This window comes from Theobroma umbraticum, unplaced genomic scaffold (assembly GCF_002168275.2).
Source record: "Theobroma umbraticum cultivar Fairchild unplaced genomic scaffold, ASM216827v3 scaffold_204.0, whole genome shotgun sequence".
NCBI classification, from domain to species: domain Eukaryota; kingdom Viridiplantae; phylum Streptophyta; class Magnoliopsida; order Malvales; family Malvaceae; genus Theobroma; species Theobroma umbraticum.
Genome location: NW_018397267.1, coordinates 2082057 through 2108210, shown reverse-complemented (window position 1 = coordinate 2108210; position 26154 = coordinate 2082057). Strand labels below are relative to the sequence as shown.

Below are 26154 nucleotides of genomic sequence, written 5' to 3'. Positions count from 1 at the left end.
CAAGCTCTGCTGCTAGAGACGCCAGTAGTTTTAAAGACCCCAAAAGCCATGGTCAGGGTTCTGGTGGCACTGCTGTTTCTGGCCAGGGTCAGGAGAAAGTTGGTCTATTCCCTGGCATCCTAGGTTTCGGTATTCCGCCTTTCAGGATAGGAGAAGGTCATGGCGGCGGAGGCGATAACTTTCCTGGTATTGGTGTTGGTGGTGATATCTGCCTTGGTTGTTCGGGAAATGAAGGTAAAGGATTTCTCATCAACAATTTCGGGCAACCTTTCTATTGCCTGCCAGTACAGGAGTGTCGAGGAGGGAACTGTGATACTCACATTGGTTCGATAAATCAGGTTGCCTCTAACTGGCTTAACCGTGAAACCAACAGGGGGATTGACCACAAACGTGAGGCTAATAGGGTCCGAAGCCCTTCTGCTATGGAACCGGCGTCTGGCTAAGCGAAAAGCATAGATATATTTCCCTTTAGCTAACTGTTTAAGCTAAGAATAAGCATAATGTGCTTTCCTTGACTCCTATTAGTTTCTCCTAATAAAACTTCAGATTCCCGATCAGTTCCAAGAAAGTTTATTTCTCACCGGGGAATGTGGGAGTTCATCAATTGAAATTAACCATGGCTATAAGTTCGAAGCAAGATATACAAGAAAAGGATAAACTAAAGTGATAACTCTATTTGCAAAGCAAGTTACTGGGTGCTTAAAACAGAGGCCAACATAAAACATGCAAAGGTTGTAAGAACATGAACAATACTGCTGCAGATTATGTTAAATTTACTCAGCTTCTCCACTTCATCACCATCTGCCAATCTGGTAAAAACTTTATCCCTTCATTCTCCCTCCTGGACGGTGATATCTGCCCAATTGGCAGCACTGCCAGTTCGTGGAATGCTTGGGAGTCTTGTGAACAAGTCCACCTGAAAAATTACTCCACAAATTTTTCCCTCGTCGTCTTCACGAGCTATTGCTTTTACCTTGTGAAGTGGATGATCAAAGCTTATAAGACCATTCGCATTCATGAAAATGCAGCCTGTAAAATAAACCATGTAAAAATTTAGAAATACCAACTTCTAGCATTTACTTGCAATGTGTTGCCTATTTGAGCTTGAAATGTGAGTGAGTTTACCTGGAGGAAAGGGCGCACAGGATTTTCCACAAGCCTCTTGTATTGTGTTAGGATCATCTGAAAAGACCAGGGAGCCATCTCCAGCCATTCCCCATTTAAGTTCAACCCTTCCTTCACGGTCCTATGTTAAGCCAACAACATTTTCTGAGAATACTAGATAAACCTTAAATAACTTGAGAAAAACAACTGCATTAGGTTTCCATCTCACCCTGGCCACGAAGAGGGTAACAGATCTAGCATCAAAAAGAATGAAAGCAAATTTGCCTTCGAGATCTTTAATGACTTGATCAGGTGGATATGGAGCTCGGTCTCTTAGCACCTTGTAAGCTTCAATCACAACCATGGCTTCCGTTGCTCGTCTGGACAGCCCGTAATGTCGCCTGAGTTCGGGCATGTTCGCAAGATTCCCAACGAAGATACAGAAAATGTCATCCATGACAACCATGGACCTGGTACATTCCGATCATCATCAGACAACGAAAGCCCTCAAAATTTGTTATATGCTTCAAATAAGGTCAGAGATATTAACCAATAACAAATAATCAAGGATCCAACCAACATCAAATGACTTGTGAAAGCTCTGGAAGTATGAACCATATTAGAATTCTAGTTTCCCTTTCTTTACCTTGTTAGTTTTACTTCCTTAACCGCCACCCACTGTTACTCTGTAATCTACATTTAAGTGTATTATAATAGAAACTGATTCCAACTTACTTGCTTGATCGAAAACTTTATGAATTTTATCTGATACAAAGGATTTTCAGATAACAATGTAAGAGCTGAAGTATAAAACGGGAAGCACATTTCCATTGCATACTCTTTCTTCCCAGCCAAATGGAAAGAAAACAGGATCATAATTAAGCTCATTACCAAAAACATTAAGAAGGCTGAAATTTTTGAATACCTTGGATGTAAAGGACTCTCAGCTTCATGTGACAAAGCCATGAAATTCCCATTTGAAAGGTGGTACAAGGTTGACTGTGGCCACAATAACCGGAAAGTCTCCAAGATTTCTTCCAGAGTCTTCTTACCCTGCAAATCTAAGCCAACAGAAGGAAGCCTTAGCTCCTCTGGTGGATTTCCTATTGCTTTCTCGAAAACCGCCAACATGTTTTCGGCAAAAATAATCCCAAGAGTTCAGACCAACTCTTCCTGCTAACACTGGAGTGCCTCAACAAATGAAGCTGAGGCTTAGTGCATGCTTATCTCTAATAGTTGTAGCCTTGTAACTGAAAGCAATACTACTGATTTTCGCTAGCTTACCAAAAACGATTACGCTGGGGGCTTTACGTGTGGCAGCTCAAAGGCTTTTGGTTGGGTCTAACGTGTAAGGTGAGCCTTGCATGCAGGCATGATGCCAAAATTTTTAGTTTCTTTCTTCGGGTGGCTTATTGACAAGTCAGATTGCGCATTCCAAGGAAACTGAAATGATGGGTTTATTCAGAAAAAATTAAAGTGGACAGCTAGATGGATGATGAAGCATTCATAGCATGGTTATCGTTCCACTTGCTACTCGAGCCTTTATTGCATTAATCACCAGTCTTCTTGAAAGAAACAAAATACCTCCAAGAAGACACAAAATCACCATAGGTGATATTAAAAGCATGATCAAATTGCTCACTAGATTAACATGTGTAATTGTGTATATATACAAAGCTATACTGAACATGGAACTCAAAAAGAAGGGAAAAGAATTGTCCTTCACTTGATGTAAGCAACTGTACAACCATAATTCATTGGATTTTCCTGTTCATACTTCGCCACACGTGGATGATTTCCTAATATTTCCAGTGCTTGCTCCTTAAGGACACCAGTGCCCATGCCATGCACAATAAAGAGAACTGAATTTGATCCTCTCGCAGAGATGGCCATGTCGAGGTGGTGCGCAGCCTCTTCCACTCTCATACCACGGAGATCTACAGTGTTCTTTGATGTCTGAATTAACGGGCCGTAAGCAATTGCATCACTGTTTGTAGCATCTAAGTTACTCGCTAACTCTCTGCTCTGTTCTCCCTACAGCAAAGATGATAAGAATCAGAGTCATTAAATTCAATTCCAAGACAAGGCAGGAGACAGATGAACTTCAGTCAAATAAGAGAGAAGCCCAAAAAACATTTCAGAGTAGTAGACTAATTTTAACAGTATGATTTAATATCTAAGCCAAGGTCTGGCCTACTTGATTGCATCTACTTGATCTAGGTGAATCTTTTTGTGTAGAAATGTGCACAAGTATGCGAAACTACGGGTAATTTGTCTGTCAAAGCTTCAGAAACTAAAAGGATCGTTGCCAAGGACAGAAAGCATTCACAAAAAGATACAAAAAACATGGTTGAATATGTAACATTTTGAATGTAACTTAAGAAATTTCACCAAAAGGCTGGGTGAAAACCTATAATTCTAGCTTCATGCAAGTATGATATCCAGCAGGACCACAGATTATGCAAGGGAATCTTGGCTGATGAATAAAACGTTTTCCCTAGGGATAATGAATGGAAATAGACGTGGATTGCATTTTCCCAGAAGCAACAAAATGGACATTTGGGGAGTAGGTGGATAAGCTTAGCAAATATACATGAGAGAGAGTGGGGGGGGTGTGTGTGGGGGATTCCAACAAAGTCGGCCAAGTAATTAATCAAATCGCAGTGAACATCAAACTAGGGGAACCTTTGCCTAATGCTCCCCGTTACTCAGCTCAGTTGTTGGGTTTAAGGTCCTCTACCAAATGTTCAGCATGAACCCATCCAGATAACAGGACAAAAATGTAACACAAACAAATAGCAGGCAAGATGTTAAGGAAGCAATCTTTATTACACACCTGTCTTTTTATACTCTGCCTCGCATTTTTTTTGCTATTTGAAACAGGTCTAGCATTGCTCTTCTCAACCCGGACCCTAATTTTACCATATTGGACTAATAATGTGTTGTCATCCTCAGATGCTTCAACAACAGTAGCTAACCTGTTTCCTAATCCCTTCACATGGACTTGCTCACCAGACCGAGGTTGATATGAACTTGTATCTGTTTCAGTAAAAGAGAAACTGTCACCAGGGCGGTGAGCTTTTACAATGGAGTTAATTGCAGATTCAGATTTCCTAATCAACAAATTAAATTCATCAGAATTGGCAGTTCTGAGCTGATTCTCAAACTCCTGTACGACACTGTCAATTTGAGATTTTGCAGCATTTAATTCTTGTTGAACCTTCTGGGTTTCCTTTGCCCTGAGAGCTATCTCACGCTCTTCAAGATAGTCAGCCTCACCCCTAACCTTCATTATTAGGATCAAGGAGAAGAAACAAACAAACAAACAAAATGATTCAATAAGCAAAACAAAACATATTCTGGTCTCAAGAAAAGAAAAGGCAGAAGTTAAGCCCTCAAATGTGCTAATAGTCTAATAACTTCACAATAGGACACAGCTTGACTTCAAATTATAAAAGGACCCTAACATCACTTTTTTCCTGATGCTTATTTATAATAAGCAACAAGTGGCAACAAAAATTTGAATTATGTTGCGACAAAATGGAATTTCTAAAACCGTACCTCATGATAAAGTCCCATAATTTCAGCATGAAGAGATTCAGCCCTCCTGAACTGAGCTTCCAATCTGTTCCTGTCCTCCATTAGCGATTGATATAGCACACCTTTCCGCTCCTGCTGCTTTTCTGGCTTTAGACTCTCCACCCAGTTCTTTGCACGTTCAATTATATTTTTATCAAAACCAATTGAATTAGCAATAGTTAATGCATTTGAATTGCCGATGCTACCCCAGAGTATCTGGTAGGTAGGTTGTAAGGTCTCCAGAGAAAATTCCATGGCTGCATTCTCATACTGAGAGTCCTTCTCTTTAAGACGACTTAGATCCGCATAATGAGTTGTTACAACAGCTAAGTTAACACGATTTTTGAGATACTGCAAGATACCGGTAGATAGAGCCACCCCTTCTAAAGGATCAGTTCCACTACCAATTTCGTCGATGAGGACAAGTGATTCTTTTGAGGCAATTTCCAAGATCTCACAAATTCGTGATATATGCCCACTAAATGTTGAAAGACTTTGTTCCAAAGACTTCAGTCATAAAAGAAGAGTCAGAACAAAAGAGGATAAAGAAATGAGAATTTATCACTCATAAAAAAGGTAAACCACTACCTGGCTGTCCCCAATGTCTGCAAGAACAAGATCAAACCACGGAAGTCTTGGCTGCTTCTTAGCAGGCAAATACATGCCAGCCTTTGACATAAGAGATGCCAGCCCCAAAGTTTTCATGGAAGCAGTTTTACCTCCTGTATTGGGTCCTGAGATAACCACCACCCGTGTTCCACATTGAACTTTAATATCTATAGGAACAGGAAAGCTGGATACACCTTTTGAAGACTTAACCGCAGCCATTGCACCACTTTTCTCCTCCGTTATAGATGGATCCCCAGAGCTGGATGCAATGAAATCTGTGAAATTTCTTAAAGAAGACCCAAGGAGAAGCGGATGCTGTATTCCTTCAATATCTACTGACCAAGCATTATCTGCTCCGTTGGAAATTAACACTTCAGATTCTGTTGAACTAAAAATTGGACAGACACCATTCACCCACTGAGCATATGCAGCTCTAGCAAAAGCAAGATCAACTTCTAGAAGTTTATCCAACAAATACTTTATCTCAGCTCCTGATTCTGCTATTTCAGATGTAAGCAGGCTCAGAATAGCCATTTGCTCAGCTTTTTCAGAATTTGAAAGCTTTACTTCCATGTTGTTCAACTCAACTGCCTCTTTGGGTTCCATAAAATATGTTGCACCAGAGCTGCTAATGTTCAGAACCACACCATCTGGAAGCAGATATTTATGAGAGGCCTTTACACCCACACACATCCTTGACCGCCGCTTAGTTATCAAAGGTCTGTTAATGCCTCCAGCCTGAAAAACATTAACTGATACTTCTTTCAACAGAGAATCCAGATTTCCCATGTTCCTCTTCCTTTCAGCCCTAATAAGCTCCAATTCTTCACTAGCTCTATCAAGGACAGTTGAAAGATTGCAGTCTATGCAAAATCCTATCTTTTGCTCCAACTCCTTCTGGAAATTGCAATTCTGAAGTATTTCCAGCAATGGAGTGTACCTGGCACAAAAATAATAACATCCACGAGACTCTGTAAAACCAAATTTAACCTTCATGCAGGCAGGTTGTATATTTTTATTTTAAAAAAGTATACAGGAAACAAGCAGTGCACTCTTGGGTCAAAGCAACCTGAATATGATTTTCTTTTCAGACCCTTACAGAGAGAAGATAATCCATCATTACCAATACGATACATGGCCCTCTCCACATTGTATCAAGGAAAAATGAAGGCCTTTTCAGAGATGTTTCAGATAAAATTGCTTACACCAAAATCATTACTATAAAGGAAGATCTTTACAGTCTGAGGTGTCTATAATAGAAAAACATAATACATAAATCCACCTCTGTTGTGATCAAAAGGTTGAATCCATATAGGGAAAGAAAATCATCAAGTTCTTGACCATTGTAAAGAATGAAAACATTTATCATAGTTACACTGTTTCTATTCATGACAAGAATCTGGTATAAAGTAGCAGAATCAGAAGTTTGAACACTCGTCCTCTGTAACTAATCAACTATCAGATACAAAAACAACTAGCAAATCTTCTAGACGTAGTGTTCCTTAGTTTATTTGTATATACATAAGAAAGTAATCCAATGTAAGTGAAACCACGTACACTAAAACCAACTCGAAACTCCAATCATTTCTCAAATATGATCATAACAAACTATTACTACTAAATATTTTTAAAAAAATGGACATTAATTTTGGCACAAGGATGCAACAGAAAACATCAAGAATGCCGAAATTGAAAAAGGAAGGAAAAGAATTTTGATATACCTCTTCAAAGAACCTCCTTCTGCGACCGCTGCCAACTTCTCCGATACGGCTCTTGCGGCGCCAAGCGTCCTCCGAACTCTGCAAAGCTCCCTTACTGTTAGCAGCTGTCCTGAACCAGCAGAGTGGAGGATTCCTGAGACGTCCTCGATGGCAGAGAGATCCAATGGCTCCGATTTCAAGGCCTCCATGGCGTGCAAAGCGGCGGTGGTTTGGTCCAGAAGCTTCTGGGACTCTTCCTGGGATTGACCGATGGGGAATGCGGCGCTTTTGGTAAGGGATAGGGCCATGGAGGTAGATGTGAAGGGAGAGAGGTAATTGCACAGGGAAGGCCATTCTAAGGTTTTCAAGGTTTCGCTTTGGAGGGCGGTTGCGAGTTCAGATGAGCGTGACTCGGGTGAGTTGGCAAGCGAGTTGATGAGTTTGAGTTTGAAAGGTCTGGTCGAGGGAGAGTAGTGGCGGTGGCGGTGGCGGTGAGAGAGAAGTGGAGGGTTTTGGAGGGAAAGGAACTGAGTGGTTAGTTGCATGAAGATTTTTAAGACGGAGACTGGCGAATGCTTTTACATTTGAATGCTAGTTGAATGGGTTGTTTCTTATCCATTTCTGTTTTTTAAAACCCAAACGGACGCCGCGACGCCGCATTGGCATTTCTTTTTATTTATTTCTTCTCTCATTTACTACCAGAAACGGCTGCGTTTAGGGGGAAAAAATTTTCGCAAACGAGAAAATAAGCGTCACGTTATGATTTATACTACTTTCTCCTTTTTATTATTATTATCATAGATTTTGTTTAAAGAGTAAATAAATTAAATTTAGGCCCTTTTTTTTTCCTGAAAATGTAGCAAAGCAATTAGGGCTTCCTGCTTTCCTTTTGGAATATAAATTCATTTACAAAAAAAGAAAAAATGTATAAACTTGCTCATAAACAATGACTTTAGTACAAGCCTGGATGGTAAGAAGAAAGATGACAATGTATAATACAACAACAAAGAAATAATTGATGGTTCTCACAGATAGCTCGTGGTGGTCGTTCCCTTCACTATTCAAATCATCACTTCCTTTCTATTCACTTCCTTTCTATGTTGCGAGGATTAGAGCACCACAGGCAGCAGGAGCGTGATTGCCCTCTTTGTAGACAAGGTTCCCTCTTACAAAAGTTGCCAGCACTTTTCCGGATAGCTTTTTTCCTATGTAGGCAGAGATGTTCTGCATATACAAGGGAAGAAAGAAAATTCAGATCACAAATGGCACCAAGAACAAGAATCATATTCACAGCAACTGCATTCGATTCAGGGTATGCTCTCTCAGGTGGGTTATCATGCATTTCAATAAAATTTGGTAGTTCAGAAACGTCAATTATTTTTTGTGCAGGTTAAATTTAGAAGAAAAAAAAATGGAAATTCACAGCCGAAGTTCAGAGTTCAGACAGAGATGTACTCTCTCTCTCTCTGTCTCTCTCTCACACACACACACAAAAAGCAAGCTTCAAAGGGCAAGAAAAGGGCAAAGCACATGACAACTGAAAAGTGTGAATGAATTGAATTCTCAAGGAAAATAAAAACGAAAGAAAGATATAGGGTTATTGGATACGTACGGGATTTTTAACATACATAGGATGATCAGCATTGAGGTCAAATTCCACTTCAGGTTCCCAGACGACAATGTCTGCATGGTTTCCAGTTGCAATGGCTCCCTAAACAATGGAGTTATGATCTCCACGTTCTTTATTCATAATGCATCAAACAAATCAAAATGGAAGTGCATTTGAAAAGATGATTCAAGATATTTACCTTTGAATGTTGTTGGGCAAGCTTCGCAGGCCTTTCACTCCACCATAATGCTAACTGCTCTAATGTTACTCCAAATTTTCGTCCATATGACCATGTCACAGGAAGAACAAACTGCAGATGTCTCAATAGAATGTTATTGATCAGTGTCAACACCCAGCAAGAGTAAACAATGATCAAAGAGAGAACATGAAGATATGATCGAATAGGTATGTAAAAGATGGTAAGAAGAGCCATATAAGCAAGTCTAATCATGCAGTCGACTGCTTAATTTTAATCTCTGAATTGTTTTTCCTATAAATTTGTTCATCCTTACTTTATCAAGTTACAGTTTATTGTTAATCAATCATATAGATAATTACAATGCTGAACTAAAAGCAACAGCTTTTGTGGGTCGTGAATCTGGATAACAACATGAAGCAGACCAAAGTGGTTTTCGTCAGATTTCAACCTTGGATCCAGATATATATACCATTAAAGGGTTATGGTAATTTACATGCCAAACCTTCATGAATCAATGTTACTGCAAGGTGAATCAATGTTGCTGTAAGATGGTAGCTATGAATCAATGTTACTGTAAGATGGTAACTAACTTTTATAAGTCAGCAATGTCTATGTTGTTATACATAGAAGAAAGCAAGCAGTGGAGATAATTTTTTCTGTAAATGGAAAATCACCAACCTGTATAGATGAAATGCCACCCCAAGCCCTCAGAAAGTTACCATCGTTCAGGAGTTTAAGTTCTGGGACTGTTGGTGAATGATCAGAACTTAGCATATCAATATGTCCTTCCTGAAACAGAATGTATAATACAGATGAAGCAAATTTTTGAAGAAACTAGAACTAAAATAACTAGTAACACCCTTAAAATTATTAGTAATACCATTAAAGCATTCCATAGTTTTTCTTTATTGGCTGCATCACGGATAGGTGGAGCACACTTGAAACGAGTATCTCCATCTGGAATCTCTTCAGCTGAAAAAGACAAGTAATGAGGGCAAGTCTCAACAGTTATGCTGTCACCTCTCCTTTTTGCTTCCTGTCAACAACACAGAAATGACCCTTCATGAAAAGATATATTTCAGAAAATTGTCCACAAGCAGTAACTTATTGGCAATTAGTAGGGTACAAAGCAGAACAAGAAAATTGTGCTATGATTGAGCACAGGAGTTCTATCAGAGTGATGGTATCGTAGAATACACCTTTATAAGATCTAAGGAAGAACTGGCATCAGACAAATGAACAACATGTAGATGAGCACCTTCTGCTGGACCTCCGATCCTTGTGTCTTTTGTGACAGTCAAAAGTTCTCTAATAGCTGCCTCCTCCCTGGATGGGAAATAAAGGAGTAAACTAACTATGTAAAGAAATACAATTCAACAACTTATACTTTGTGCAAAACATGGACAGGACCATTAATCTCTCAATAAAATCCTTTAAATATTGCCCCTTCCCAAAGAAGAGAATAAAAGAAAATTCAACTTACCAAGAAGGTGGCCTTGTCTTAAGATAAGTTGAATACAATCGAGGATCATCAGCACCATCTTCAACTTGTAGGTGACTTTCGACATCTTGTTGAATCTCTGAATGTACAAGCAAAGGTCTTCTGTATTTGCCCAATACAGAAAGCCCTGCCTAAAGCAGCAAATAGATGAATTTCAGAAGATAGCCTAAACATTACCAATATTGCAAAAGCTAATTTAAGGGACAAAACAACTTCATTTATGTGTGCATTATTACAAAACCAAAGAAAAGTGAAAAAGAGTGAATAGAAATGTAAATGTTCTCTGTTCCAAAATGAAGCCCAGTTTCACTATCTGTTGATTCAGGTATCAAAAGCGAACCTTAATATGATTGGCATCAGTCATAGGAAAGTCATTGATCCCTGAAGGGCACATAAAAGACTGCAAAGCTAGAACATAAAATGTTGTAAGGTAAAATTTCAATAAAAAAAAAAACACTAACACCACAAATTACAAAATATCCCCCCCAATCTTTGTTTGGGGACAAAGGGGAGGCGAAAGGAAGGGGGTTAAGTTCATAGATAACAGCAAGATAATTCTTATAATTTTATTGGTGGCATAACTATCTCAAAATATACAAAGACCCAGCCTTCAAACAGGAAATAGATACTCTGTTCTATGCAAATGATGTATAGCTGAATATTATTAGAAGTTTACCTTCAAACCAAGGACACCAGCATTTAGGAGACCTTCCAGAGCTGTTGCATTGAATGCATTTTCAGGAACTAGACCTCCCCAAAAGCCTGGTGATAGTATATTTGTTAGAGTTAAGTCCTTGAAATAAAGATTTCTTAAGGTATAGTTTGTGGAACATACCAACGTCAACAAAAATTCTCTTCTCTGCAGCCTCAATCTGTCAAAAAGAAAAATTGAAATGTTCAAATAGATGATATATAGCATATCTATTAACTAGTCACATATATGTATGATTACTACGCATACCTTGAGTTTCAAGGTTTCTGTTGAGACGGTGGAAGGAAAGCTATTTAGAGGCATGTCAATCAATGTTGTAATGCCACCTATAGATATGCAGTAATAGAAATAGTTAAGGTGTGCATACAGTGTAGCACACCAGAAAGACAAGAAAGAAGTATTCCATTTAACATAATTCAAAAGGACTAAAAATACATGAATAATATGTGTTGATCATGAAGGAAAAACGAGGAAGAAAAACAGATTTATCAGAACAACCAATCTATAAGCATTTCAATTAATGTCTTTAGGTAAATAAGTAGTGAAAAACCTACTACTGAAACCTGTAATATTTGTTCATGAAGAAGAAGAAGAATAATTTAAACCTCGTGCATTTATTACCGATGGTAACATCAGTTGATAAAAGTTCAATATACGTGTAAAGCAAGATACCTGCAGCAGCTGCTTTAGTCCCTGAAGGAAATCCCTCCCATTCAGCTCTTCCTGGATCATCAAGATGTGCATGCCTACCATGGAGTACGGACGTAATCATAAGCACATTTTAAAGTATTTGAGATTTACCTTTGATCATATCAACTTTCATGCTAATACAGTTATCTATCTCAATTATTGCTTAGAATTTAAGTAGATATTTAATTCTACGGAAATGAACAAATTGTGAGTGCAGTAAGAGGCAAATGGCAAGAACACGAGCATAGATCTTACACATCAATTAAGCCAGGCATGACAACTGCATAGCCGTAATCAACTACTTGTTTAGATTTTCCATTCCAATCCTTGTCCTTAATTACGGATATGATATTCCCTCCCTTCACCTCAACTGTCCATTTATGCATTCAGAAAATAAACAAAATGACTAGTAAGCACATTGCAAAGATCTTGCTCAAGAGAGAGGTGTAGCATCATTATAATGATGATGATAATATCACCAACATAATGAACTACATTTCCATGTTTCCTCTTGCAAAACTTCTTTTATGGAATGAGTTGTTTGACATACCTGCACCAGAGATAATCCCTTGAAGTGTCACGATGCGCTTGCTCGCTATCCAAAAGTGACTGTAAGGAAGAAGACTGCAATCGCTTTGAGGTGGCTACACAAATGTAATAATCATAATTTCTGTTATCCAATTGATCAATAGATAACATTAAAATCATAATCTACAAGTACACACTGCCTTAAACAAAACCAGGAAAATTCAACTTAAATAATTCCTTAAAGCAAATCACAAACACAGGATCACTTCATAGTTATTAAGATTGAAAAATCATCAAAGTACTTTAGTTTTGAGATTCTTAGACCATAATCCTTCTTTTGCAAAATCAATTAAAGAAACCGAGAATCGAAAATCAAAATTCCCCAAATTCTGAGATAATTCGAAGCAGAAATCGAGAAGTAAACTCCTCTATATAGCGCCAAAACCAGATATTACGTCTAACGAAAAGCCAGAAAACTGAAAATTTTTATTTCATCTATTCGAATTCTCATCACCAAGAAAACTCAGCTCACTTATGAATCAGGAATGTCAAACAAAAGCCGAAAATCAAAGTCTATTTATAGAAACACTTAACACTTAAAACTTAATACTGAAACTACAATATAATGAAACCTTGAAATAATCTTCAATGTAGAAAAGAAAAAGAAAAGAAGCCAGGAGCGTCAACAGAGGTAAGAGCTTCCATTGCCAGTCCATCTCTCCTCCACCCTCACTCCTCTCTGTTTTTTATTATATTAAAGAAAAGAAAAACAACCGACGACGACGACGGCAAGAGTTCCATATATTGGTACACGTGTGATTTCACGAAGAAGGAAATGAGAAAACGACTGTCACCCGTCAGTGGGAAATGCACCGCCAACAGCCAATTGCATGGTTACATCTGGATTCGTGATGAAATGTGAACCGTCCAATGGAAATGTGAGGAGCGAATGGTATCATTACTGATTTGGTTAAAAGATTCTCAGCTAGGAAATTGTAATTACAATGGAATCTGTCAGAGTGCGGATCAATGCCCATTACGTGGGACAAGTTTCCGCAGCGGATGAAAACGCAATCGTTTCATTGGTTTGTGCAGGCACTCTGTCTAATGGCGCGTACGAATCCACAGAATTTTTTTTTAATTCAAATTATTTTGACATAATACTGAAATAAGTTTTTAAATTATTAAAAAATATTTAAATAAATCTTAATTCTATCATTATGTTTTATCAAATTTCGTATTTTTATTTTAAATTACATAAACTATTATGATTAATAATTAATTAATTTTATTAATAAAAATATCACTTGTTATTTTATATCTATATGATATTAATATTATATTAATATGAAGTATAAAAAAATCACATAATCATATTATCATGTAAAATTAATAAATCATTCATTATTAATTATAATATGCTAATATGTTATATCATAATTAATTATGATATTTAAGTATGCCATATCAACTTCGCGTAACATAAAATAATAAATAATATTTTGATTAAATCAATTAATAATCATAAAAATTTATTTGATTTTAAATAAAAAATATAAAAATTTATTTGACTTAAAATAAATGTACAATAACTTGATTAAATACAATAAATGTGTAAATATTTATTTAAATTTTTTTAAATAATTTATGAGTTTTTTATATATTTTAATTTTTTTATTATAATTATATTCTGCGAAAATGTGTATTCTATTATTTGGAAAAGAAATAATCTCTCAAACATAATAATAAGAATTAAAGAAATTGTTTACAATCATAAAAAAAAGATATACTTAAAATGTGTATTAATCTAACAAAGATTTGCACTTATGACTTAGCCTATCTTTAAGAATAATGGAAAAGAGGGAAAGGAAGAGCATGTCACAAATTTATACATTATCATTTAACAATATTGTTCGACTAATGAGTAATTATTAAACTAGATGGTAATGTATTGTATCATTTTTAGTTCATATCGTTTTAGACGAAAAATTAAGATAATAACTTGATTTTAAGTATCAAATATAATATAAGTTGAATGATCATTTCATTGTAGTTTATTTTTGAAAATTTAAATATTTAATGAACATGTATTACTTGAAATTCCTTTTTCTTTACTAATTTGGTTTTTAAAATATTTAAAAATGTAATTACATCAAATTAAAAAAACTATTTATTTTCTCTCCACTACCAAAATCGTGCATGATTGTTTCATTCCTCTTTTGTTCATGTAAAATATGTTAATCTTCCCTTGATCATGCCACACCATGCACCAAATACATTTCCCTTTGAAGCTTCATTAGCATCTCTCAACTGATTGGCAATCTATCCTTGGTCATGGTAGTTTCCATGTCCCCCTTATTCAAAAAGTTGTTATTATCATATAGTAAAAGTGAATGATAGGAAAGTAACTATCATATTAATTGATTATAATTGAACAAATAACTTAAATATAACATCAATTTTAATATATTTGTCTCATATAGAAGTAGAATCATAGTATAATTTATTTTATTAATAATTAAATAATTAAAAAATTGTAATTAAAAAATTGCTTGCACATGTTTCTTAAAATTCCTACTTCCCGGGACAGGAAGAAGCCAGATTCGATGTGGGAGGATCGTAGCCGTAGAACGTGGCGCCATACTAATCGTAAAATTGAAACATTTTTCCCACTGGAAGTCATTGCCAAGAACAAGGGAACCCAGGCGTACTTAACAGAGAGAAACTGCAACGGGGCCCCAACTATAAATACTGGGTGGTCCAAACAAAACCAATAACCGTTTTTGAATTACCAAATTACCCTTCTGTAACCAGTCCAGTCCAGGCCCTCCTCCCCTCCCCGTAGAAATTCAAACGAAGTTCCAATTTCGTCTATCGGGGACGCCGCGTTTGGAGAGCGAGAAAGCGAAGGTGAAACGAAGAGAAAATGCTACCTCCGCAATGGGCTTCCCCATGTGGAAATCAATGCACTCACAAATACGCTACTCTCATGCAAATTCCTTGTAAACTTTCTCTTTCCACGTTTCCTCTTTGATTTGCTTCCAGCTTAAACTTTGCGATTCTGTCAATATCTGTTTAATAGATCTACGAATTGGCGACTTTTTTTTAATTAATTCTTGATATTGTTGCATTTTAAGTTTTCTTGCTTTAAGGTCAAGATTCCATTAGTTAATTATCCTTTCTTGCATTTCTTGGTGATTTATTGCTTTGTACGAATTGGGAGGGTATCTTCAAATGATTTTGAATAATTATTGTATATGCGTTGCTGAATTTGGCTGTTAGTTTATAATAATGTGAACTATGATAGTGCTATGAATTGGCTATTAGTTTCCTGAACTCTTTCTTTTTGGATGTAATTAGATGTCAAAACTACTTTGTTTACCTAATCAATCGCTTATAGGACTAATTTGAGATTTTTTTTCCACCTAGTATTAAATTAAGAATGATGATTGATTCATCTGAGAAATTGTGTCAGCTATGCATTGACTCTACTAACTATGGCGTGTTCTTGTAGGGAGAGTGTTTTGCAAAAAAGGTTGTGATGCGGATGGAGAGACTTGGGAGGAATGTAAGCAGTTTTGTTTGTATTCTTGCTTATAAAACGTTTTCTGGAAAATTTTATATCAGGTTGTATGGTTTATGGCATTTTGTAGTACATTGGATCTGATATGATTTAATCAAATTGCTGAAATCAATGTTTTGAAGTCCCTGGTTAAGCTTTGTAGTGCTTAATTCATATTTGCAAGAAATTAGTCTCACTGGCACCTGACTAAGACACAAGTTCTGGTTATGGTTTGGGTTTTCATATGTTTTTATAGGAAAAATGAGGCAACTTATAATAAAAAGGAAGCAGTTCATCAAAGCAATGGTGACAATGGACCACAAATTCTTATCATTGGTTCTTGAGAGTGAAAATTCATTATTCGTTAATGTATCCAGCATTCACTTCTCTATGCATTATTCGCTTTAGAGAGATTTCATCAATTAGAAGAGGATTTCTTTAACCAACCTTGAATGATAGTGTTATACTAAGATATATTAGCAAAGCAACATATCATTTGCGGCTGATTATATGTTAAATTGCTAAGATTACGGGTTCTTCAGGTTTGTCAGAGTGTGAAGAGATATGCTATAAGGATCCTGTATTAAAGGACCAGAAATGGAGTGCTTACATTGACCGTTCTCCTGGGGCTGCCAATTACTCTGAGGTGTTTAATCTTTTAGCCATTTTTTAACCCATTATTATACTTGTAATGACACCGATTTTATCATTTGCTTCCAATTTTCCATCTTTAATATGGTTGAACTGTTGTTTACACAAAGCCTTTGGATTGTGCTGATCCTCTCTATGAGCTGACTTCTGAGAAAGAATGAGAATTATTCTTTATGAACTTCTGAAAGTCCACTCTTATGCATATTTAGTCAATTTATGTCCTCTTTAGTATCTGAAGTTCTGTACTCCTAGAAAAAGTTTGTGCCAGTTTTGAATTTGGTCTTCTACACAATTTGAATTCTCTAAGTCGCAGATGATTGTTTGCACTGGGTTGCAATTGACTGTTATTGTAGACAGTTTGAGACACAATTACTGAGTATTTATGAGTATTAAGGGGTATAAGTCTCCCTTGGATGCTTTTGGGCTCTCTAGAGTTTGTACCCGGTGATGCTCTTGATTTTTTTTGGAATGTTTTAGCAAGTGCAATTAATTCAAATCAAATGTGGGATATATACTTGGATTAGTGTGCAAAAGAGGAGATTCTGTGACAACTATATAACTTTTTCCCAATAGTGCCAAGGTACCGTGTGTGGTTTAAAATTGCCGCTCCACTTCTTATCTTGCTTCTAGACTTCATAAAAAATGGAATGCTTTTGGTATTATGACCACAACTTTATTAGTCAGGTAATGCTATAATAGAGTAACACCCTTTTAAGGGTCTTGTAGGAAGATCAGCACCTTAGTCACATGGAAGGCTTCTAATGAGAGGTAGCTTGATCCGTTTATCTTGAATACTGATTATGCTTTGCCTGGTGATTCACTTCCTGAGAATGACATGTATAACATGAGTGGTGTGCACAATGGTGAAGCACCAAATTAAAGCAGGCAAGTTGCTGTGGTTTAAATAGCAGTAGTACTTATTTGGTGGAGGAAAACGTGATTTGCAGTTTGTTATTCAAACATCTCATTATTCAAAAGCATAAGGATGTACATAGAGCACAGTTAAGTAAATGATAGGAATTTTTGTACAAAGAAAAAAAATTATGAGAATGTCTAATAAGGAACAATGAAAGAAGGCACTATGTTTGGTCGATTATATTAATTTTGTTGTTCTTCGTTTCTGCATATAGGAATGCTTCCATGCTTGTGTAGCTGGCTGTGGTTATAAGGTTGGTTTTCTCTCATGACTTTGAAAGATTAGTTATTCGCTTTATCTACCTCTGTTTTATTGGCAATTTGATGTTTTTTGTATACTGCAGTTTGAAATGTGTCAAGAGAAAGTTGATCAAGTCCGACCAAACAGACCATTGCCACCCAAGCCTCCTCCTGTAGAGAAGCCACCAAAACCACCTGTCACTAATCCCGATGAACCTGCTGAAGATGTACCAAGTACTTCAGCATAGCAAGAGGTGAAACGTAAACATATGATTAAAAGTATACCTCAATAGTATTGTTAGCTGACTAGTCCGGACTCTGCAAGGAGATCCATTTATGTTACTCACATGCTACTATTGATTGATATCTTGGGGCTGTTTTGGTGAAGAAGCATAATTTTTTGCTTCTATAATTTGCCCCTTGTCACCTTAGTTAACCTTCAAATCAATCTCCAATTGTTCTGGATCTCCACTAACTGAGATGTAAGTGCCATATATCCTTCCAATTTTGTTTACAACACATGGAAGCTTGCTGAGATTTGGTATATTGACAAATTTCCATATTCTGAATGAAGCTTTAGACTGTTTGCTCTGTAATTTTTGATAGGAAACAAAATGAGCCAATCCAGTTCGTTGCATTTGATTATGGCTGATCTTTTTGAATGAAAATTTGGGTACACAACAGTTTGCTGCATGTTAAATCCCTCTGATTGCATAAAGATGGTTCTTCAAGCACTGATTTGATATTCTCATCAAATCAGTAGTTGCTTCATGAAATATTTGGATATTTGAAAGGTTGCCCGCATAAAAGTAACGAAGTTTGGATCCCACTTGGCTATTGTCCGGTCACAAGCTTTGTTGAACAGTTTTTGGAGCAATATTCTGGCATTGGAGCTTGAGTCTCAAAAGATAACAGCATTGGTGGTGATATACTCAATTAGGAACTGGGAATTGTCAAATCCCGGAAACCTATTTGGAAATTCAATAAATATAGAATTTCTTTCTTTTAATTTTGAAGGATTAGAACTTGATTCGTCTGAATGAATTCGATGCAATATCGTTTATGCGCTAAAGCAAAAGAAGAAGAAGAAAAGAAAGAAAAATAATCTAGTCAGGCTCGGCCCGAATAGGAACAATATTTAGTCCGCCAGTAGGCCCACTATCCGACCCAGCACCCACCCGTGTTGTTACCTTTTCGCCTTTTGCAATCAGAAAAACCCTCTGGGAGCAAAAGGATGCTGGACTCAACCCAGACAACGACGTCGCTTTAGAACTTCGTCGTCTCACAACCGCTACTGAGAAATAAGCAACCATAATTTTCGTTCATCGAAGCTCGATTCTAGCTCGGATTCAATCTACTTCCAGTTTACATCCTACAAAACCCTAAAAGTCGAAGTAAGAAAAAAAGGAGAAGAAAATGCCTCAGGTGAAGATCATCGCGAAGAATTTCATGGACATGGTGGCTTCATTGCCTGCCATTAAGCTCGACATGCTTTATCGTAATCAATTCATTTGCGAAGCCATTCTCAGGTCTTTCTTCTTTTCTTTATTTTTTTAATCATTTTTCATTGCTCTTATAATAGGTATTTCTTTCTTCTTTTCCTTTTAAATTTGAATTCAGGATATGTCTGTTTGGGAATACTTCTTAGCTAACTCCTTAAAACCAGTGAATTTTCTGAATTGACGGAAGCATTTGTTAATGGAGCAGGTCGATGCCGCCTCTTGCAAAGAAATATGTGTTACAGATGTTGTACATTGATGTTCCGGTGACAGCCAAGTCGTTGGAGGAGTGGGTGCTTGCCGATGGATCCTCTAAGCACCGAGTTGCCATCGACCGGTTGATTCAGTTAAGAATATTAGAAGTAATCGATAGGTGAGCAACTGCAATACTTGTTGTTTCCCTTACATATTTTAGCTGATCTTCCATTTAAAATCAAGCGGCCACTCCTCATTAATGATCAAAAGTACAGAACAGCTTAAGCTTAACGCGAAATACTTGTCTCTCTTTTCTTCTAATTGTAGTGTAGAATAGGAAAATGACTGTATGTGCTAATCTGATTAGTCAATCTTTCTTTCTTTTGGCAGGAAGAAGGAAACCAGTTACAAGTTAAATCCCACATTTCAGACTAACCTCCGGAAACATTTGATATATGGGTAAGTTTTTCTAACTTATATGGTACTTTTTTCATTTGCAGCTGTCAAAATAAAAGGGACAAAAATTCTTCCCTTTGTTATGTATTATAAGTTTGCATACTTATAGAACCTTCAAAGTTGCCAGTGTAAAATTTATTCATCTTACTCTTCTATTTGTATTACATCAGTTACTGCCAGTTCTATTGCGCATATAGTTGATTGTCTATTATGCCATTAGATTACTTATGCTGTTGTTGTCATTGTAGTAGTTGTATAAATGACTGTTATTGTGCAGTGGGATTTTGCCAAGAGAACCAATGCCTTCAAATGTTACTGTGAGACTCCCTACCTCAGAGGAACTTGATGCCTATGCACATGAACAATGGGAGGTGTGAATTTTTCCTATTTATGTCACCCATCTGTTTCTAAAGAATTTGTGTTTTTGATGGTAGTTTATGTGATGTGGAATGATGCAAACACTTTTGCAATTTACTCAATTGTTTAGTTTTATTGTTTGAGCTGCTTCTTACCTCTTCAGCTGTGTAATGCAGTGTTTCTTGCTGCAACTTATAAGTTCAGGACAAGCTGAAAAACCAACAAATTTTAGCTCTTCCATGATGAGAATTTTTCAGCGTGGTCTTTTACGTCAGAGGTGTTATTTCTTGCCATGTACTTAAGCTTCATTTTTTTATGCATTATATATCGAAGATTCTATATCTCATGTTTGATGTCATGCTGTTTATATGTCTGTATCTACAGGGAGAAAGAAGCTCCAAGATTAACTGAGAGTGGTTTCCAGTTTTTGGTGTGCATCATATAAACCATGGCCCTTTTGCAGTTGTTTTTTGGTTGTCTGTCGCCTAAAATAATGTCTCGTGTGTGTAATTTACAGCTGATGGATACAAATGCTCAGCTTTGGTATATTATCAGAGAATATATCTCCAATTCAGAGGTATATTTCATTAGATATTTTTGGTGTTTTCCTTGGAACTTGTTTGTTATGGATATTTGGGTTGTTAAGTACATGGAAAGGGGAAATTGGAATAGATTTATTTTCAAATTTTATTTGGCATTGATTTTTCAGTTCAGAACTTCACTTTAGTTTTATCAGAATGGTTCTTTTCTTATATGGGAGTGTACCTTAGGGTGGGCACATGTGCAAGAATGCAAGAGCCTATGCATGCATGTGCACTTGTGTATGGCATTGTGCATGAGGTGTGTATATTATGGCAACTGCTTTTGCAATGAAAAAAGTATTTTCTGGCCATTGCCTATATAATCCTATGGTTGTGTATGTGTCTGTGGATGGGCAGATCCATCTATTGACCATTTCAATAAAGAAAAAGCAAAAGTTTGTCCAGGGTTATGTCCTTTACATGAAATTGATGTCAGCAATGCAACTCTTGTTCTGTCATTCTGTAGCAAATGTTTGTATCTTATGCTTAGACTTTCTTCTTTTAATACAGGAGCAAGGTGTAGACCAAGCAGATTTAATTGCGTTTTTGCTAGAACTTAGTTTTCATACCACTGGTGAGGTACGCTTTGTTTATTTATAATTTTTCTCTTCATTCATGCTTGTTCATCAAAAATTTTTTTGGCAGAAGTCTCTGTAAAACCTTAATGCTTGCAATTTGTTTGATCCATGTTTAGCAAGAATCTACATTAACCTTCAGTCTTTTTGACCGTGTAAACATTTTGTTGTCTTTTGTTATTCACATAGAAGCTTATTCCCTTTTGGTCCTGCTTTTTCTTGACTTTTCTTGAGATTCTTTAAAGCTAATCTCTGTGACATTTTCTGGGTTGATTTGCTTTTTCTTCTTGTAGGCGTATAATATGAACACACTGACGGATGACCAGAGAGCTATGATCAAGGACCTTTCGGACTTGGGATTGGTCAAACTTCAGCAGGTTCTCCTAATTAATGCTATTTTTCTTATGGGACTGCATGGACTATCTATTCTTAGTAATGCTTTATGATGGTTCTGAGGTATTTGCATATGTCCAGGGCAGGAAAGATAGTTGGTTTATACCTACTAAATTGGCCACCAATCTTTCAGTGAGCTTAACAGATTCATCATCAAGGAAACAGGTATGGCTAAACAAATAACGGGTGAATGTATAGCTTCTGATTCTAGTAACTGTTATCTTGGCTTTCTCTAGTTGTGTTACTCTTACTCATGCAGTTCTTTTGCTATATTTTGCCTCAGGGATTTGTTGTTGTGGAAACAAACTTTAGGATGTATGCATACTCGTCATCTAAGTTACACTGTGAAATTTTACGTCTATTTTCAAGGTATGAGGTGGTGAATCCTTGAATGTTGTTGCATTGGTTGCCTTATTGAAGAGCCAAATTGCATTTAGATAGAATAACAACAAAACATTCTTTAAACAATGAGCAAAGTGATAAACTATCTGGTTACTTTTTTTGTGGGGGGGAAAAATGGACTTCCCTTTTGATAACTTTTGAAGATCATTTCTAGAGTGGTTACAAGGAAAATGGAAAATCACCCAGTGTCAAAAGCAGAAATTTCTTATTTGCCTCTAAGGTCTTTTGGATCTGTGGGGCCAATATGTGGAAATACGAGGACACAAAATTTTGATTATAAATTAGCTGTCCCTTGATTACCACAATCAATAGTATTCCCAACTGATTTGATGCTATTAGAAGTCTATAGAAGATGATAAAAGAATGTACTAAAACTTTTATTTAGTAAAGGATGGAGCTGTTTCTGCTTGATTCAGAGTATAGCTGATTTTTTTTTTTTCTTTCTCTGATCCAAGTTCTCCACTCCTTTATCTATCCACTGAATGCCAAAAAAGCTCTTGAATTCACCTGCAATCTGCTGATCGCCATTTATAGCCAATTTTTTTCACCAGCTTGTTCTAAGATTCTAATATTTATTACTCTTATATTCACTATTGATTTCTTAACTAAATAACAATGTGCTAACATTTGTAGGGTAGAGTATCAACTTCCAAACCTCATAGTTGGTGCAATAACGAAAGAGAGCCTGTATAATGCTTTTGAAAATGGCATTACAGCTGAGCAGGTTGGTATCTATTTCTAGTTGCTCCTGTCCCAAATTGCAGAATTCATGGAGGAAATCACATGATTGACAAAAGTAAAAAGTGAAGTTATCTAATGCAGCCTAAGCAGCTTGTTTTGCTTTGTGTAACCCCTGAATGCAGATAATTACATTCCTTCAGCAGAATGCACATCCTCGAGTTGCTGAGAAATTACCATCTGTACCTGAAAACGTCACCGACCAGGTAATATCAGCTTAAATATTATGGCACTATCATGTGATCAATTCATTTAAATTGATACAGCCTGACTTCTAGGGAGGCATATTGAGCATGCTATTTTCGGTAGGAAAGTAGATTACTTTAGGGATTATCATGTTATTTGTCACTTTCTAATTTTGAGATGCACTCTTTGTTCCAGATAAGATTGTGGGAAACTGATTTGAATAGAGTTGAGATGACTCCTGCTCATTTTTATGATGACTTTCCTTCGAGGGTAATCTCAAGCAGCATTATTTGAGTAATATTCTGATATCTGTTGTAATTTTGTGATCATATTTTGAAGTTCAAATCTTCTATTGGACAGGACGTCTTTGAGACTGCTTCTGACTTTGCTCGCGTGCATTGCGGTTTACTATGGGAGGATGCTAAGAAAATGCGCATGGTTGTCAAGGCAGAGATTCATATGCTCATGCGAGAGCAGCTTCGTGGTCAAAACAAGTAGATTGTATGTATGTCATCCAATCTGCAGGAACTGCACACTGAACAAGATTGTTCAAAGTTTTGCTTGGCGAAAGGCTGGTAGCTATCTTCACTTAGCAGGGTGGTCGTAGATGAAATTCATTTTGGTTGGGGGCTGTCAACCTGAATCTGGCTTAACATGAGTAAATTAGGAGAAATACAACTCTCTCTTCACTGAAATCAAAGGTTGACAGAGCAGCCTGTACCTATCTGCGGTGGAGATTTGGTGAAAATCACCTGTCAATAGTTTAACTGTGTTATATATCCAAATCATTGTAGTAAAACACAATAATCAAAGAAATGTTTATTTTAATTCAACATCGATTTTTATTTTAGTATTGTCCTAAATTTACACTTGTATTAGTATCAACTAAATTCCTCCTGAATTTTGAAATAAATAAATTCTCTGATCAATGAGCAAAACTATAGCATTTGATTGTGTGTAACTTATATATTGAATAAAAAAATATGACCATAGCATTTTCGGCCTAAAATAATTATATCACAACTGTTGCTGCCCAGGATCGAACTGGGGACCTTTAGTGTGTAAGACTAACGTGATAACCACTACACCACAGCAACCGATGACGCTTTGAATTGGATCACAATCCATGACAAATATGACGAAAGATGCAATCAAGATGGAATCTCTGACCATTGTTTGCTAGCGTGGAAAGATGTAAAGCCAAGCAACAAGAAAACACACAGATAGTTTCCGAGAAATTTCCTCTCTTTCTCAATCATTCTATCATGTCTTTTGTTTGTCGCCTCTAGATTTATTGGCATCATTATTCTCTTCTCCTGTTTCTTTGGACTTAAATTTATGTTACCATACCTTATTATGTAGGAAATTGAAAAATCCCCACGCATTTGGATATCAAAACATAAACAGCTGCGGCCTTATAATTGGGATACTTACACTTTATAAAGAATAAACACACCCCGGAATAAAAAAACACAAATGTCACTTCTTCTTTGATTGATAATCCACTCCCACACCTATTTCTTCTTGTCTTATACTCAAAACTCAAAAACCTATAGCGTCTAAGATCCCAAGAAGCTGCCTGTTATCCTTGAGATTATCTTGGTGATCATCTGGTTCTCATAATGTCAAGAATTATAAAATCTTGCATGCAATCCATCCTAAAAGGTGTGAATTTGATAATGGGAATGGTCGGGATTGCTATGATTTTGTATGGTTTTTGGATGGTAAGAGTTTGGCAGAGAGACATGGGAGGGTCATCATTTGATGACTTCAATTCTACTGCCCCATGGTAATTAAGCTCCTTTATGAGTTCTAACAACTTGTTCTTGCATGTTTCTGCTGTTTACTCCGGGTTAAGTCACAATGCTCACTAGCATTACTTACAAAAGTGCAGGTTCATATACACTTTTCTGGGCACAGGCATCACCTTATGCTTCCTAACATGCCTAGGCCATATTGCTGCAGATAGCGCCAATGGTTTTTGCCTTTGCTGCGTATCCTTTTTCTATATATTTGTTTTTGAATATCTGTTAGATATATATATACACACTATATATTTGTTTACCTTAAATGGAAGCAGTACATGGTGATCATCTCAGTGCTTCTGCTGGTAGAGACTGCAATGGCAGCTGATGTACTCTTAAACTCTGACTGGGAGAAGGTAGTTTTACCTCTGTGACTTTCCCTATTTGCTTCATTCAATCTCTATTTCGTGTTAACCATGTAGTTTGATTTCTTGTCACCCATCAGGATTTACCAGAGGATCCAACCGGGAGGTTCCATGATTTCAAAGCATTTGTGCAGTCTAACTTTGACATCTTCAAATGGATTGGCCTGCTTATCATCCTAGGACAGGTAACCTGGTGCTATATCTGTTAACTGAACTACATTGCTTTCTTCTTTTGTTAATTATGAAAACCGGACTAAACTTTACTGCTTCAAAGCAGAAAAATGAGAAGAGTAGTTATGAATATAGATCTTTGAAAGAAATCATCATGAACTGAAAGAAAAAAAAAATTGGTTATGTTCCCAAGTAGTTTATGTTCATCTGGTTCCCTCAACTCTGCAGGGGCTTTCCGTACTGTTGGCAATGGCCATCAGAGCCCTTGGCCCCAACCAATGCTCCAACTATGACAGCGATGAAGAATTCACTCCAGCCAGGCTTCCCCTCATAAATAACAATGCTCCACAACCTGCTTATGTCATCGGAGATTCTCCCTTTGCCAACAAGAATGAAGCTTGGACTGTAAGAATATTCTTTTCAAAACTTACCGTTTCCCTGGTACCAATATGACCTTTATTTACTTCTGTTGGTCTTATCCCATGTTGTTGATTGATTATATGCAGACGAGTAAGTGAAGAGAGAAGCAGCAATTTTCCGTATCATTCAGAAGAAGATATCAGAAGAGAGAGAGAGAGAGAGAGAGAGAGAGAGAGAAGCAAATGAAGGAAGAGGACGCCATGAAAACACAGCCAAGGTAGGGGCAGCCGCGGCTGCTAATACTACGAAAACTGTTCTCTACAAGATAGAGCATTAATTACTCAATGTTTTGCATTATGATCTGTATTATATAGCTTAGACCATGATATAGTTTAATTTGTACTAATATAATCTCTTCATAGCATAGTATATTTTTCAAATTAAGTTGTGAACTTGTTTCACATATATCTTC

At 36.7% G+C, this 26154-nt stretch overlaps 6 protein-coding genes and 1 non-coding gene across 8 annotated transcripts; 3 read left to right on the top strand and 4 right to left on the bottom strand.

Annotated features, from left to right (window-relative positions):
* Positions 1–568: 568 nt before the first annotated feature.
* Positions 569–2299, bottom strand: LOC110424731 (stem-specific protein TSJT1-like). The gene is made up of 4 exons (XM_021439385.1): positions 2030–2299; positions 1334–1574; positions 1126–1246; positions 569–1029 (listed from the first exon to the last, which is right to left on the bottom strand). Exons 1-4 carry the CDS (start codon positions 2233–2235, stop codon positions 830–832), a joined length of 768 nt encoding a protein of 255 aa, XP_021295060.1. The 5' UTR covers positions 2236–2299; the 3' UTR covers positions 569–829.
* A 321-nt stretch (positions 2300–2620) lies between these two features.
* Positions 2621–7573, bottom strand: LOC110424071 (DNA mismatch repair protein MutS, type 2). Its single transcript, XM_021438561.1, has 5 exons — positions 7014–7573; positions 5272–6232; positions 4666–5190; positions 3941–4390; positions 2621–3138 (listed from the first exon to the last, which is right to left on the bottom strand). Exons 1-5 carry the CDS (start codon positions 7535–7537, stop codon positions 2827–2829), a joined length of 2772 nt encoding a protein of 923 aa, XP_021294236.1. The 5' UTR covers positions 7538–7573; the 3' UTR covers positions 2621–2826.
* A 239-nt stretch (positions 7574–7812) lies between these two features.
* On the bottom strand, positions 7813–13024 carry ALN (allantoinase). Its single transcript, XM_021438750.2, has 15 exons — positions 12864–13024; positions 12254–12347; positions 11959–12073; positions 11686–11759; positions 11263–11339; positions 11137–11173; positions 10978–11063; positions 10642–10701; positions 10284–10432; positions 10000–10126; positions 9681–9836; positions 9479–9589; positions 8801–8911; positions 8605–8703; positions 7813–8216 (listed from the first exon to the last, which is right to left on the bottom strand). Exons 1-15 carry the CDS (start codon positions 12945–12947, stop codon positions 8088–8090), a joined length of 1509 nt encoding a protein of 502 aa, XP_021294425.1. The 5' UTR covers positions 12948–13024; the 3' UTR covers positions 7813–8087.
* A 1956-nt stretch (positions 13025–14980) lies between these two features.
* LOC110424541 (defensin-like protein) lies at positions 14981–18134 on the top strand. The gene is made up of 5 exons (XM_021439136.1): positions 14981–15233; positions 15746–15799; positions 16336–16439; positions 17575–17613; positions 17704–18134. Exons 1-5 carry the CDS (start codon positions 15158–15160, stop codon positions 17845–17847), a joined length of 417 nt encoding a protein of 138 aa, XP_021294811.1. The 5' UTR covers positions 14981–15157; the 3' UTR covers positions 17848–18134.
* A 572-nt stretch (positions 18135–18706) lies between these two features.
* LOC110424540 (transcription factor-like protein) lies at positions 18707–23908 on the top strand. Its single transcript, XM_021439134.2, has 15 exons — positions 18707–19128; positions 19307–19471; positions 19684–19752; positions 20027–20120; positions 20283–20383; positions 20491–20536; positions 20624–20683; positions 21198–21266; positions 21556–21639; positions 21737–21820; positions 21939–22024; positions 22691–22781; positions 22921–23001; positions 23177–23251; positions 23342–23908. The coding sequence occupies exons 1-15, from the start codon at positions 19016–19018 to the stop codon at positions 23477–23479; spliced, it is 1356 nt and encodes a 451-aa protein (XP_021294809.1). The 5' UTR covers positions 18707–19015; the 3' UTR covers positions 23480–23908.
* Positions 23909–24005: 97 nt separating this feature from the next.
* On the bottom strand, positions 24006–24078 carry TRNAV-UAC (transfer RNA valine (anticodon UAC)). Its single transcript has one exon. It is a non-coding gene; the product is annotated as a tRNA-Val (tRNA).
* Positions 24079–24375: 297 nt separating this feature from the next.
* Positions 24376–26153, top strand: LOC110424539 (tetraspanin-19-like). Of its 2 annotated transcripts, none has more exons than XM_021439133.1 (6): positions 24376–24770; positions 24876–24975; positions 25062–25142; positions 25232–25336; positions 25551–25727; positions 25829–26153. In XM_021439133.1, exons 1-6 carry the CDS (start codon positions 24604–24606, stop codon positions 25838–25840), a joined length of 642 nt encoding a protein of 213 aa, XP_021294808.1. In that variant the 5' UTR covers positions 24376–24603; the 3' UTR covers positions 25841–26153. The 2 variants fall into 2 exon arrangements, with proteins under 2 accessions (XP_021294808.1, XP_089641123.1); XM_089784997.1 differs by having other exon boundaries at positions 24630–24770; positions 24871–24975.
* The last annotated feature ends 1 nt before the right edge of the window (position 26154 follows it).

Bases quoted from the DNA above. Each gene is read 5' to 3' on its own strand.
- LOC110424539 (XM_021439133.1), top strand. From the start codon at position 24,604: ATGTCAAGAATTATAAAATCTTGCATGCAATCCATCCTAAAAGGTGTG. The intron at 24,771-24,875 runs GTAATTAAGCTC...ACAAAAGTGCAG, and splicing joins TTCAATTCTACTGCCCCATG to GTTCATATACACTTTTCTGG. The intron at 25,143-25,231 runs GTAGTTTTACCT...GTCACCCATCAG, and splicing joins TAAACTCTGACTGGGAGAAG to GATTTACCAGAGGATCCAAC.
- LOC110424540 (XM_021439134.2), top strand. From the start codon at position 19,016: ATGCCTCAGGTGAAGATCATCGCGAAGAATTTCATGGACATGGTGGCT. The intron at 21,640-21,736 runs GTTCTCCTAATT...GCATATGTCCAG, and splicing joins GATTGGTCAAACTTCAGCAG to GGCAGGAAAGATAGTTGGTT. The intron at 21,821-21,938 runs GTATGGCTAAAC...ATTTTGCCTCAG, and splicing joins ATTCATCATCAAGGAAACAG to GGATTTGTTGTTGTGGAAAC.
- LOC110424731 (XM_021439385.1), bottom strand. From the start codon at position 2,235: ATGTTGGCGGTTTTCGAGAAAGCAATAGGAAATCCACCAGAGGAGCTA. The intron at 1,575-2,029 runs GTATTCAAAAAT...GGAATGTACCAG, and splicing joins GAGAGTCCTTTACATCCAAG to GTCCATGGTTGTCATGGATG. The intron at 1,030-1,125 runs GTAAACTCACTC...TTTATTTTACAG, and splicing joins CTGTGCGCCCTTTCCTCCAG to GCTGCATTTTCATGAATGCG.
- ALN (XM_021438750.2), bottom strand. From the start codon at position 12,947: ATGGACTGGCAATGGAAGCTCTTACCTCTGTTGACGCTCCTGGCTTCT. The intron at 12,074-12,253 runs GTATGTCAAACA...ATAAATGGACAG, and splicing joins AGGGATTATCTCTGGTGCAG to TTGAGGTGAAGGGAGGGAAT. The intron at 11,064-11,136 runs GTATGTTCCACA...TACTATCACCAG, and splicing joins GAGAATTTTTGTTGACGTTG to GCTTTTGGGGAGGTCTAGTT.
- LOC110424071 (XM_021438561.1), bottom strand. From the start codon at position 7,537: ATGCAACTAACCACTCAGTTCCTTTCCCTCCAAAACCCTCCACTTCTC. The intron at 5,191-5,271 runs GTAGTGGTTTAC...TTATGACTGAAG, and splicing joins CAGACATTGGGGACAGCCAG to TCTTTGGAACAAAGTCTTTC. The intron at 3,139-3,940 runs GTGTGTAATAAA...TCTTTGCTGTAG, and splicing joins GGCAGAGTATAAAAAGACAG to GGAGAACAGAGCAGAGAGTT.
- LOC110424541 (XM_021439136.1), top strand. From the start codon at position 15,158: ATGCTACCTCCGCAATGGGCTTCCCCATGTGGAAATCAATGCACTCAC. The intron at 15,234-15,745 runs GTAAACTTTCTC...GTGTTCTTGTAG, and splicing joins TACTCTCATGCAAATTCCTT to GGAGAGTGTTTTGCAAAAAA. The intron at 16,440-17,574 runs GTGTTTAATCTT...TTCTGCATATAG, and splicing joins GGGCTGCCAATTACTCTGAG to GAATGCTTCCATGCTTGTGT.